The sequence below is a fragment of the Podarcis cretensis genome (assembly GCF_951804945.1).
Source record: "Podarcis cretensis genome assembly, chromosome: 2".
NCBI classification, from domain to species: domain Eukaryota; kingdom Metazoa; phylum Chordata; class Lepidosauria; order Squamata; family Lacertidae; genus Podarcis; species Podarcis cretensis.
In genome coordinates, this window is record NC_137171.1 from 82,621,636 (window position 1) to 82,634,203 (window position 12,568).

Consider the following 12,568-nt stretch of genomic DNA (forward strand, 5'->3'; position numbering starts at 1 on the left):
CCTTAAAAGGCGGCCGACGCCGCGCCGCTCTCCACCAGGGTATATTAGCAGCGCGGACTTGATTTGGGACGAAGGCTGCGCTGGAGCTGCGCAGCGCTGAATGAACGCAGAGAGAGAGAGAGAGAGGGAGGCGGGCGAGAGGGAGAGGGAGGCGCGCGTACACACGTCGCCCAAAAGGGGACGGAGGGAGGGACCTCTTTGCGTTTCCCTGGGCAAAGTGAGCCGCGCTTCGGCCGCCGAGCTCCTCCCCACCTGACCCTCGACGACAGCGAGCTCCCTCCTTCCCGCCCAAACCTGCCGGGCTCTGCACTTCAAGGCGCCGGCGGGAGCAGCCACGAGGTCACTCGCGGAAGTAACTCCGGCGCGCCGCCGACTGCGGAGCCGAGTTGTGGTTGCCCAGCAGCGTGGCAAGCCGGTGGGGCGGGTTGCCGAGGCCACCCCATTTCTCCTCACCCGCCTCAGGAACTGGAGCGAAGCCAGCCAGCCAGCCGCCCCGCTCGCGGAGCTGAGGAGAAGAGGATGGCGCCGTGACTCCGCGCCCCGGCTCCGCGCTCGCCCGCCCGCTCGCTTTTCCCTCTCCGCCGCCGCCGCCGCCGCGCAAGCCGAGAGCAGCGTCGCTGGGAAGGCAAGCCGAAGAGCGACACCATGCCCGGGCTCGGGAGGGCTCCCGCGGGGCTCCTCGCCCTCTTCTGGGCAGGTGTTTGCCTCAGCCTGGTGGCCTTGGCCGGCTCGGAGCAGCAGATCCCCTTGGCCGTGTAAGTGTCGCAGGGAGAGCGGGGTGGCCGAAATGGGTTGGCATTTATGGCTCCTTGTCTCTCCCCGTTTTGATTTGGGGTTGCGGGAAACGGAGCTTTATTTCTTATTATTTCCCAAATTTCCCTCCGCGGGGGAACTTTGGGCCGGCAACTGGCCGGACACGCTCGACTCGCTCCTCGCCCGCAGTCCCGCTTCAGCCGAGGAGCTCAGGGACAAGCCAATGAACACAAATACGGAGCTCTTGACAAACGCCGCCGCCGCCGCTGCTGCTGCAGAGCGAGGTTTTGTTTTGATAAAGTTTCATCTCCGGCAAGTTTGACGAAAGAGGCCTCCCCACTCCCCTCGCCTTGCCTGTGGAATAGCTCAACGGGGAGGGGGGTTCAAACTGAGAAAGCGCACCCTTCCTGCTTTGAAATAACAAATAGTTTTGTGGCACCTGGAAGACTAAGCTAACGTCTTGTGGCTGTGAGCTTCTGTGGACCACAGTCTGCTTCCTCAGAGGTGCGCACTGTAGTCCTGAGCTGCAGGTATATATGTGAGTTGCAGCTAGCTCAGATTGTGAGTGGAGTGGTGTTGTTGTTGTTGTTGTTATTGTTGTTCACTGTCATGCGTTACTACATTTGCCCTCCGTTCCGCATTTTAATTCTTTCTCTCTTTGCAGTGTGAAACTCTGGGCCTCTGCATTTGGTGGGGAGATCAGATCCATCGCAGCGAAATACTCAGGTTCCCAACTTCTGCAGAAGGTAAGGATGGCTTCAGGTGTACGCACAGGAGTGATGGATTTAGTGCTGAAAATGGAATCCGGTTTGGTACCCTGAAGAAACAGGAACGACATCTTTCAGTCAGAGGAGATTCTCTGCTCCTCCCCTCCCTCCACACTTTTAACTGCCTGCTGTCTTTTTACACACTGCAGAGACTATAGACTTCACCGTGCACTGGTTATTTTTAGATTACTCTCCCTTTCTTAAACGGAGCCCACCCAGATGACTTTGTCTCTCTGTGGTGGAGTTATTTAGATTTAGAAGTGTGCCTGGCTTTTGTTTTGCTTCCTAGGTGGGGATTATGATGTTGGCAGCAGTTTTTCTATGTAAACACACATGCACACAAACACACAGTTCATTCAAGAGGTACAAAAACCGGGCAAATTTTATTTTGCTCTCTCTGGCTGTACTTCGTTGCAATGAGTGGGGGGTGGGGGACCCAAAGGCTTGACTATTGTTTGTCATCTCTGCAGTTTTTACAATCCTATTATTCCTCCAATCATCTCAGGCCAGTGCTGGGATGTATTACATCATTACAGATAAGGAGAATGAATGTGGTTATCTTCCTGCTCAGCTGCACAGCTGGGTAATAAGCTTGTGAAGTAGTGCAAAAACTTGAGAAATTGGGCTAAGTCTCCATAATTCTGGAGAGTAATGAGAATGGAGAATAGATTATTAGACCTTTTATAGATTATTAGAGCTTGCATCTGGTCTCATTTAAACATGCAACCTTATATTAAAATCCTGCTTTCAGATAACCTGTGTTTAAATATAGCTGTTGATGAATTAAAAATAAATGAGAAATCCAGGCCGGTGGTAAGTTGAAAAAGGGCTCCGGGGTTGCAGTTCCGCATGATTTGAAGACATGAGCTTTCGAAGTGAAAGTCAGCTATCCACATGCAATTTTTAGAGCTTGGATTGAAATGATTCAATGGACCAAGTTAAACTTTAAATAGATTTTTTTTTTTAAAAAAACCCCAAATAAATAAGATTTTGCTCCGAACAAAGAATGTGCTGTGTATTTTGCATGGTAAGGGTTAGTGCCATTCAAATCAGTGAATTGAAACAGTTTGCTATTGATAAGAGTGCCCTTGCTCCTGTGTTGTGTTGGTAAGGCAAAGAAACTTTTATGCTTCACTAATTACCGTTAGTGCAGTAAACCTAATGGCTGTTAAAGAAACATAACAACTGAGCAGAAAATACTCTTCCTCTCAATGTTACTTAGTATTTGAAAACGGAGATTTTTAAAAAGTATAACAGTTATGGCAGAACACAGTTCTGGGCCTGAGGTCTTTTGAAATATTTCCAAATTATTTAAGCTTTTTTATACACCAAAGTGGAATACTCAGCATTTATTAAATAATGCTTCCTTCACTGACAGAATTTTTCTGTGGGTACCGTGTAAAAACACCCCTTCCAGTTTTTTGTTTTTTTTAAAAAAAGGATGGTATGGGTAAATGTCTAAAAACAGCATATACAGGCTTCCTAATCTTCTTAAAATGTACTCAAAAAAAAGAGTTATTATCCAAGATATACAGCCCTTAATTTTGGAAACCCCTTTGGCTCAGAATCCTTGTTTAAAATGTGGTCTCTTGCCATTTTCCAAAAGTTGCATAGAAAAATAAGGACATAAGAGTTCTGAAATGGTATTCTTGGTAATAACTCCTCATCTGCTTATGGTAGATTGTTCCGTAATAAAGAATATTATCTAAAGTAGTGGGATACCTTCCTATTGGTTGCTATACTGCAGTGTAAATAATCGGAAGCTACCACAATGCTCATTTTACATTCCCTTCATCATCTCTCAATTGCACTGGCAGTACTGTGTTCCTCTGTCTGCATCTTGATAATTGTGTATTTAATTCCCATCTGGCGGGTTGTTGTTTTTTAAAAAAATAAATATATTGTGTTTTGGTTTGAAATACCATAACTAAATGAAACAGGAAATACCAATGCTGATAGGATGGGCACTTCGAGCTGTACTACTGCTAATGTCTTTAAGCTGTCCTAGCATTTGGGTGGCATTATTATTAATTATTATTAGGATTCTTAGTGTATTTTAAATTTTGACTTGGCGTCTGTATTGTAAGCTATGCATTTCTCTGTAGAACTGGAGCAGCAGGATTTTGTTTCAAATATTTGTCTTTGCAATAGCTTATATTTTTAACATTGTTGAGAGACAGACATACCTGGTGTTTTCATTTTCAGATGTGTCAAAGTTGTGGGGGGAGGGGGGACAGTTCAAGGCATAAACAATAATATTTAGTCCACTGGAACAGTAGTAATCCAGACAGTTAGCAAGATGACATCATTGCACCATCCCAGATGTGAAACCCCTTCCTAGTGTCTGGCTGTGAAGAATAATCCATTTGGATGTTGAGATAGTAGTGAGTTAACCCAAATGCTACTGGCTTTCATCTCACCTCCCAACTGCCCATTGTTGTGTCTCTATGAGTAAAAAGATACTAATGATGAGAGTAGAAACAGTGAAATTCTAACATAAGTCACACTCAAGTGCCACTGGAAGACAAAAATTAGTAAGGTGACACCCGTGGACATGCAGTAAGATTCTCATGGTAACAAAGTATTAATCAAAGTGCCGCATAAGTGTACAAGTAGTAGCGTGAATGGTGTTTTTGTTTTTGTGTTCCATTTGCAAAAAGACAGAAAGGGGCTCTGCGGGATCAAAATTTAGTTTGCTTTTAATCCCAGGTATCCTGTTTCATACTTGGTTTCACTGGATAATTTGCATTTAATTTTGGATGGAAGGATAACAGAATATTTCCTAAGGCAAAGCAAAGGAATCTGTTACAGTGGATAGTGACATGAGCCATTACTCTGCAGTACTGTAGCCACCAAATGCACTAGAGTAGAAGCAATGTAGAGTGTACACCTGCTATGGGCACCTTATTTAGTAGCCTGGAGCAGCATGCATAGGAAACCTGCACCTGCCTTTTGGACCGATGTTACAATGCAAGACGTAACTCTTCAAACCTTGACATACCTGTTTGGAAAGAAGTCCCATTGGGTCACTAGATTTGACTTCTGCTTCACTGTACTTAAAATCAAAGCCTAAACTGAATTACAAAGATGCAGGACTCTGGATTGGTGCCGCAAGCCCAGTTCATTCCAGTGAAGCCTGTGATGATGATGCATTTGTTTTGGACAGGGCTGTTCTGTTCTGCACTCTGCATTGTGTTCTCTGTGTGGCCTAAATATGGTGTTGTTACCCTCCCAGCCAATGCAAGGGTCATTTAATTTTTGTTCCTCTGTGCCTTTCGATGAAATCTTAACGTATTCATAATCTCATTCTTTTCAGTAATAATTCAAGAGAGTCTGCTTCCAGACAAATAAGGATATTTCCCCATACAGGATGAATAGTTGGTTTGAGTGTCTTTCATTTACCTTTAAGGGAAACAGAGCTGTTCTTCCTGCAGTATAGTAAATGGGAGGGGGGGAAACCACAACACTGTTTCTTTGATATGGCTGATCTTCCCAGTTCCTATGCTGGTTGTCATGTAAATTTTGCACTGTAAAGGAAATTGTCTGTATGCTTCTGTAGCGGGAGGCATATTCTTCACTTCATTAGCAAACACTGGGGTGGGGGGCATGGTGGTAAACTTGGATTTAGCTCCAAATATATCCAACTTGCCCATTTGCAATGAAGTTTAGAGGAGGGGTTTGAATGATCATGATTTTATCTGCACCTTGGAAAAGTGTTCCTTTTCATTTTCTAGGCTGGCATACTGTAAACAACCATATTTGCCAAATATCACACATAATTCACCGAATACACCCATTCATTGCAGTTGTGCTTACGCTGGTGAAGTTCCTGTACTTTTTGTGGTTGCAGATTATTTGAATGACAATAAAAGCCTAGTACAATACTTCACTATAAAAGGTGGCATTTTTACATCCCAGATTAAAGGCAGGGTTTAAAGGCGTGAGACCATGTTTTCTTCTACAATGGGACCTGCTGAATCTTGAAATCTGTTTGCATTCTAAAGTTTTATCGTTGTTAAAGTTATCTGTTAACAATAGTTGCTCTTGTTAGATATAGTAAGCTATAGTGTATCTATATCAATTGTTCACAGAGATACAAATTTCTGCCTTTAACTTAAAGAACAATGTAAATGGAATGAGAACACCCAAAATTTCTTTAATTATGCAGCCTATTTCCTGAGATGTCAATTGTAGAGGTTTACACACATTCATGTCCTAATGGAATTTCTTGGGCTTGAATTAGAAACTCCTCCTTATTTTTTTTAATTAATTTTTATTATCTGTAGTATAAGCATAGGCAATACCTTTAATAAAATGACTCACTATTTAAAGAACAATATATTCTGCTCCTTTTCATACTATGGAGCTTATACTTTAACAGCACCGTTCATTAATAATTTGCATCAGGGACTTTTCATTTCTGATTGCACACGAAAGAGATATATGCTTTTCTGTGGTCTTTTCAGGTCTTCCTTAAGTATGGTGTTCGCTTAAACCTAGGTCTGCACTGCAGGTATCTGTCTGGTGCAGGCGTTGGCTTACATTGCTGACAATGCATTTGCTCTTGGTTATCTGATACGTCCAGGGCATTATAAGCACAAATGAATTCACATGTATAGGACTCTTCTAGGGCGAGTGGGCTGTCACTGGGGATGCATGGACCACATCTATCATCATGCTAGGTTCGCATCCTCTTTCTTTAAAAAGAAATGCAGATGAGAACTGTGCATTCACAGTAATGATTATGTCTGCTTTCTGTGTTATTTCTCATCATGGAGAATTGTTGAGAGAAGAATTGTGCCAAGTGTATTCAAGGTTAAAAATAAGAAAGAATACTCTTTTTTCCCATTGAATTCTGCAGCTGAAGTGGATCAAAGCAACCGTCATAATATTTGAATAACAGCATTTCTAGCTATACACGCTCTTGAAGTTTGGTATGTTGTTGAGGTGGATTCCCCTCCCCCCCCCGCCACCACCCCATAAAAACATGGCGGCTGTGCAGATAGAGGCCACTGGTTAGCTGATACAGGTTTGGTGCATTTCACAAATGAGGCAAGGTAGGTGCCTCAAAGTGGTATGGCTCACCTTGTCTAGAAATGCTTGAGATGAATCTTCCCAGTGAGTCTGCTACCTACTATTTTAACTTCTTTCTCTTACGGTCTCTACAATATGGCAGTGTCAATCCCTCTTGATCTCAGATCTGTAGCCTTCACCCCTACCCCATTCTACTGGGCATAGAGACCATGGGAGTTTGTACAAAGACTGGATCCAGAACAGAGCCTATTGAGGAACTGTACATAAAGAGTGTCACACGTCAAGGGGGTGGTAAGGGAGTAGCAAAGCTGTAGCAAAAGAAGGATGGCATATTAGTGAGAATGTGACAAAGTGTGACTGCGTGTGCGTTTGAGCATGTGAGAAATGCTTGTAAAAGTAAGGAATTCTTCACGGGCAGTTCATACTACGCGGGGTACTTGAGGAGTAGTTGAAGAGGAAATGTCAGGGGAATTGAAAATTACATCTGCCAAGAGGGATAAAAGTACTTGGTTGCTTAGAAGGAATATTAACACCTAAATGGCAAAAAATGAAAGAAATGCGGGACAAAAATCCAGAGACGGCAGGTGAAAGGATTACCATAGAGTGGTTCACTTCTGAGTCCCATTCTCTCCCAACCCTGAGAAAACCAGAATGCCATATCAGGGAAATAAGGCAAACCTATGTTTTAAATAGATGTTTTTAAAAACAGCTCTCTTGAATTTGCTCTTCCAAAGAAAGTGGAGCAGCCAGTGAGGCAGGTGGCATTGTTTGAGGGTGTGTGCTGTGTTTGGTGGTAGGATGAACACTGGTAGTGCCGCCTCATCTCAGGATTGGAACCTGACTAGCTGGTTGGGAACAGAAGCTTCCATGGCATGCTTACTTAAGAATGTGCAGGAGGCTGATCTGCAACAAAATATCCTCCTACGAAACAAGAGGCCCTGTGGATCTGGTGTGAAAAGTGGTTTTTTAAATGAATTCAGGTCTCACCTCCATTAGTTTTGTACATTTTAGAGATGTGTGTTAGACAGACTAATAAAATAAGTCATGCAAGACTGCACCGTGAGTTCAGTGCTGAGATTTTCTCTTGCCCGGTACGATGCAGAAGTAGGTATACCTAACTGAGACCAAGAAAAATAGATAGATTTAAGCATACTTAACTCTGCATAGGGCTTCAGCCTCATGTTCAAGCTCAGTTTTTTATAATATTAGCAGTGCTTTCATTTTTTGCTTCATTGTCCATGCAGATGTTTCGCTTAGGACAGCAATGGTATACAGTCTAGGTATGCAGGGTGGCACCAGCATTTATATATAAGAGGATGGTTTGATTTTTTAAAAGGGTGTGTTTTGCATTCTTGTTGCATTCCTCCCTTCAAGGTTTTGTGTTCTAAACTTGTCTTCTTTTTTTGGAAACCAAGGGTTGAGAGGTGAGACTATGCAGACTTATAAAAACTGGAGGCTTCAGATAAATTAACATTCAGCTAACACATCTGATTCACGCAGAACATCTATCTTTAGTTTTAAAATACATAATTGTTTCTTAAATTCCTCAATTTTTCATTTATATTGATCTAGAAAAAACGTGCCCCAGTCATCTTGACATTAATTGCTCTTCTTTCTCCTGTTCTTGGCATGCTTAGTTTTTCTTTCTTAAGTATTCCCCGCCAAGCTACTGCAGTTAATACTGTCATTACTGGGGGATGGGTCAGTAAGATTATGAGAGTTCCTACAAATTAAGGAAAGGCATGAATGACAGTCTTGTTGAGCTGCAGCTATATTTTTATGACAGTTTTAGTCCATGACTTCAAGCCTCCAGTGCAGCAATCATGAAGATGCAAGTTAATAATGTTAAAAGAAAATACTATTGTCATTTTAAATATACAAGAATAAATAGTGTTAATCATGCTAATACCAAGCCGTAAATCCCAAGTATAAATAGTTTAGTATTTTGGGCTCAGCAAAAATCACTGTAGGATTACTGTTCAGTTAACATTAAAATCATTAACTAAATATACAAAAATATATGCAAGGATGCAAAATGCCTTCAATCATAGTCTCGGCCTTTGAAATTGCTTGTTTTCTCCATTTGCTTGCTAACTCCTTTTAATTATGCCATGTACTTAAGTAGCTTGGGCCAGGTTCTAAATAGTCTTTTTAAGGCTTGGGTTCTGCCCAGTGAAAAGTAGAATTTTCCAGACCAACGAACCTTATATCACAAAGCTGCTTTTCAACTTTCTCCCAACTTCAGAATCATAGTATGGGTGCTCATTTACTGATTCTTACTGGAGTCAATATAATTGAAAGATTGAAAGATTTGCTATGAGCATTTATTCTGCCTGCATTATGTGTTTGTTTATTCAATTTCATACCTGCCCTTTAGCTGGTAACACTTGAGCTCAGGATGAGGTACATGGGGACTAACCAGACCCTTACCTGCTCAGCTTTAGTGAGGTGGCCATATCATGTACGCAAAAGCCATGCCCCAGACTAATGAAAATGCATGCTTTTCATACAGTAGTCACATTACAGGTGTTAGAGGGCGAAAGTACCTCTTCGCACAATGCATAATTAATTTATAGAACAACACAAAATGTAGCAATAGCTTTAGAAGGTGTGTAACAGAACAACAAGTGGAAGAATTAGTGACAGAGTGCACTGGAATGGTGGATAGTGTCAGATGGAGTGACAGGTTGACATTTAGGAAGAGTGGCTATGGAGAAAGACTGAAGATTGAGTGAGTTTAGAAAGAGTGGAGGCATAGGTAAAAGGCTGGGAGTTAGCCTTCTGTTAGTGGAGAGCCAAGTATATTTGGTGAGGAGATCAACACCTTTATTTGTATTCCTTTATTTACCAAATGGGGACGCAGGTGGCGCTGTGGGTTAAAGCCTCAGCGCCTAGGGCTTGCCGATCGAAAGGTCGGCGGTTCGAATCCCTGCGGCGGGGTGCGCTCCCGCTGCTCGGTCCCAGCGCCTGCCAACCTAGCAGTTCGAAAGCACCTCCGGGTGCAAGTAGATAAATAGGGACCGCTTACCAGCGGGAAGGTAAATGGCGTTTCCGTGTGCGGCTCTGGCTCTGGCTCTGGCCAGAGCAGCTTCGTCACGCTGGCCACGTGACCCGGAAGTGTCTCCGGACAGCGCTGGCCCCTGGCCTCTTAAGTGAGATGGGCGCACAACCCCAGAGTCTGTCAAGATTGGCCCGTACGGGCAGGGGTACCTTTACCTTTACCTTTTACCTATTTACCAAATGACTCCATGTTTTGATTGCTGTTTTCCATAAATAAATATATGCATTGCTTTTTTAAGTTTATAGAACATGTTCTGGTCGGGGTGATTCTAGGTTAGTGGTAGGACTGGTTGGTAGGATGGGGTGGCAATGCATCATGAGCTCCCTGACTGTGGCATCACTGCCATGTACTGGGGCAGAATTTGTCAGGGTGGCGGCAAACTGAGGGTGGCTGCAGCCCTGTCCCAACACCACTCCAATAAGTGGCAACAGTGCTGCTGTCAGGAGGCCATTGCCTCTGGCTATTCCTTATGAGATCTCACTCCAGGTTCTGGCTTTGAATTACACAACCATGGAAATAAAATGAGAGCCCTTCTTGTCTCTCTAAATCTGTAGATAGCGACAGTAGAGAAGTCTGGACCAAATGGACTAGCTAAGCTAGTGGTGGTGAACCTTTTAGAGATCAAGTGCCCAAACTGCAACCCAAAACCCATTAACATATTTTGTCCTAAAAGAAAAACACAATAACAGAGCTTTCAATCATACAAACAACTTAGGTATTGAATGGTAGACGTTTGCATTATCCTTGTTTGGGAAATCATGAAAAAGGGAATTACTCCCAGACAACATGGCCGTTTTGATAATTTCCCGTCCAGAAACTCTTCTTTGGGTGATTTCAAAGCGGAAGCTGAATGCCCATCTGCCATGGATGCTGTAGTTGTGATCCCTGCATCGCAGAGGGGTTGGACTTAGATGACCCTCGGGTTACCTTTCAACTCCCCACAATCCTATGAAAAAAACAAAACAGTCTCCTTTGCCCTCTGCTGTGTATCCCCTAGCAGGGAGGATCTTGCACTTACCCATGGCGATGGGAGGGAGTTCAGCTGGAAAGTTTGCTTCTTGGTCTGGCCAAGTAGGTGAAAGGAAATCCCGGAGTGAAGCCCAGAGACGCATAGTGGTTCAGCGCTCCGCTGCCGTCAGTCACAGCCTGGAAGGGAGGCGCCCCAGCACAGAGTTTGTAGGGGCAGCGCGCATGCCAGTTTGCTGCCCACAGGCTGCAGTTAAAATGTGAACATTCCATTCCGCTGTCTTAAAGCGCCTTGGTGCAGAACTGTCAGTAAGCCCGGCGGCATTTTGCTTCCTCCTGCATGAGCAGGGCTTAGACGTGCAGCCCGGTGGGCTAACCATCGAATCATAGGATTGTGGGGAGTTGGAAGGGGCGACGCTGCATGTTCCCACAGAGAGGGCTCTGAGTGCTCCCTCTGGCACACATGCCATAGGTTTGCCACCACTGAGCTAGGCGATTGTTCTAGTGACCTCCCTGGACCAGGGCCTTTTAGAGAACCTCTGAAGTATCACAAGGGGATTAGTCTTCCCCTGGCCATTAGGTGTGATCAGGGCTGGCCCAAAAGGTTGCGCTGCCCATAGCAAAGGACAAGATGGAGCCCTTTCCCATTCCATGTATAAACCTGGAAGGGACTAGCGGTTGAAACTTCAGTACTGGTGACAGGAAAGCATCCCCCACCATACCTGAGAGCAGGGCACCAGGCAGGCTATGTGGTACATACAGATCTGTCCTCCAACATCTCCTTGGCACTCAGCACCTCCTCCCTGATACAACCTCACTCTGTCTCATGGTAGGGCATGATCGCTTTGTGGTGAGCCTTAAAGAAAGGCCACTCAGTAAGCTGCAGGTCTGAATAGGAATTTTCATCTGGTTTCCCCACATTTAAACCCAAATACTGATTCCTTTTGTTTGGAAGCTTTCTTGATTCCTTTCGAAAGTCTTCAGAGCTTTTGGAAAAAGTCATACAAGATCTGGAAGCTTCTCTATGGTCTGCATTAGCCACCAGTTGACAGAGACTAATTGTATTCCGCTCTACCTCCTAATTTCTTATTATTGTTTTCATGGATTTCAGCTTGTTTCTTGAGATGTGTGATCCTGAACCATGTAATCTGTGTTTGCTTCAGTGTAAATGTAATATTGTTTAGATTTCTTTTTAACTGAAAGAAAAAATAAATGTCATTTCAAGCCATTTGGTGCTTACTCACCTCAGTGTTGTCTCACCCTGCTACTTTCACTGCATTTTGCATGCATGGGATGATCCCATTACTTTTATGATTAAATGTGAAGTGCTCTGCCTTTGATATGTGATTTGATATGTGATGGAAATATGAGATGCCTTCAATTCATTTATAACACATTCATATTACGTTTTCAATAAAAAGTCTCTTAATATAGAAATTTTAAGTGGACGATCCAAAGAGAATACATTAGCTTTTTTTTATTTCAAGAGCTAATTTTCTTCTATAATTCATCTATAGCTGGTTTTGTTGTCTCACATCCTTTTTGGGGGTCGGGGGGGGGGGAAGAGACAGAAAAAGAAAAAACCTTTCATGTTCAAGGGATCTGGCCACATTGACATAATTAAAAATTACAGTCCAAAGATCATCAGAACCCGTAAACAAACCCCAAACATCTCCCAAAGCAAGCTGTTTCAATACCACAAAATTTGAGAGCAGGAAATGGTAGCTTCCTCATTTTATATCTTAACATTGCTTACACACAAGCCATCTCTTACTCAGGTAGTAAACCTGCATCATTAGTATGTAAAGTGTGTAATGAAATGCTAGTATGTAATGCCTGCATGTAAGCTGTTTTCCTGAGGGGGGAAAAAGCCTCAAGTACATTATATATTTTAATAATTATCTTTTTTAAACCGAGGAACACAAACGGTTTTTCGAATCCAAGTGGTATAGTGGTTAGAGCACTGGATATGGGTGATGAGGGTTCA

At 43.3% G+C, this 12,568-nt stretch overlaps 1 protein-coding gene across 2 annotated transcripts in view; it reads left to right on the forward strand.

Annotated features, from left to right (window-relative positions):
* Window positions 1–457: 457 nt before the first annotated feature.
* Window positions 458–12,568, forward strand: part of CACNA2D3 (calcium voltage-gated channel auxiliary subunit alpha2delta 3) — a 494,630-nt gene continuing 482,519 nt past the window's right edge. For both annotated transcript variants that reach the window (XM_079964982.1, XM_079964983.1), the window contains exons 1-2: window positions 458–755; window positions 1,418–1,499. In XM_079964982.1, coding sequence (XP_079821108.1) covers window positions 646–755; window positions 1,418–1,499 — 192 coding nt within the window. In that variant the 5' untranslated portion in view covers window positions 458–645. The remainder of the gene's footprint in view (window positions 756–1,417; window positions 1,500–12,568) is intronic.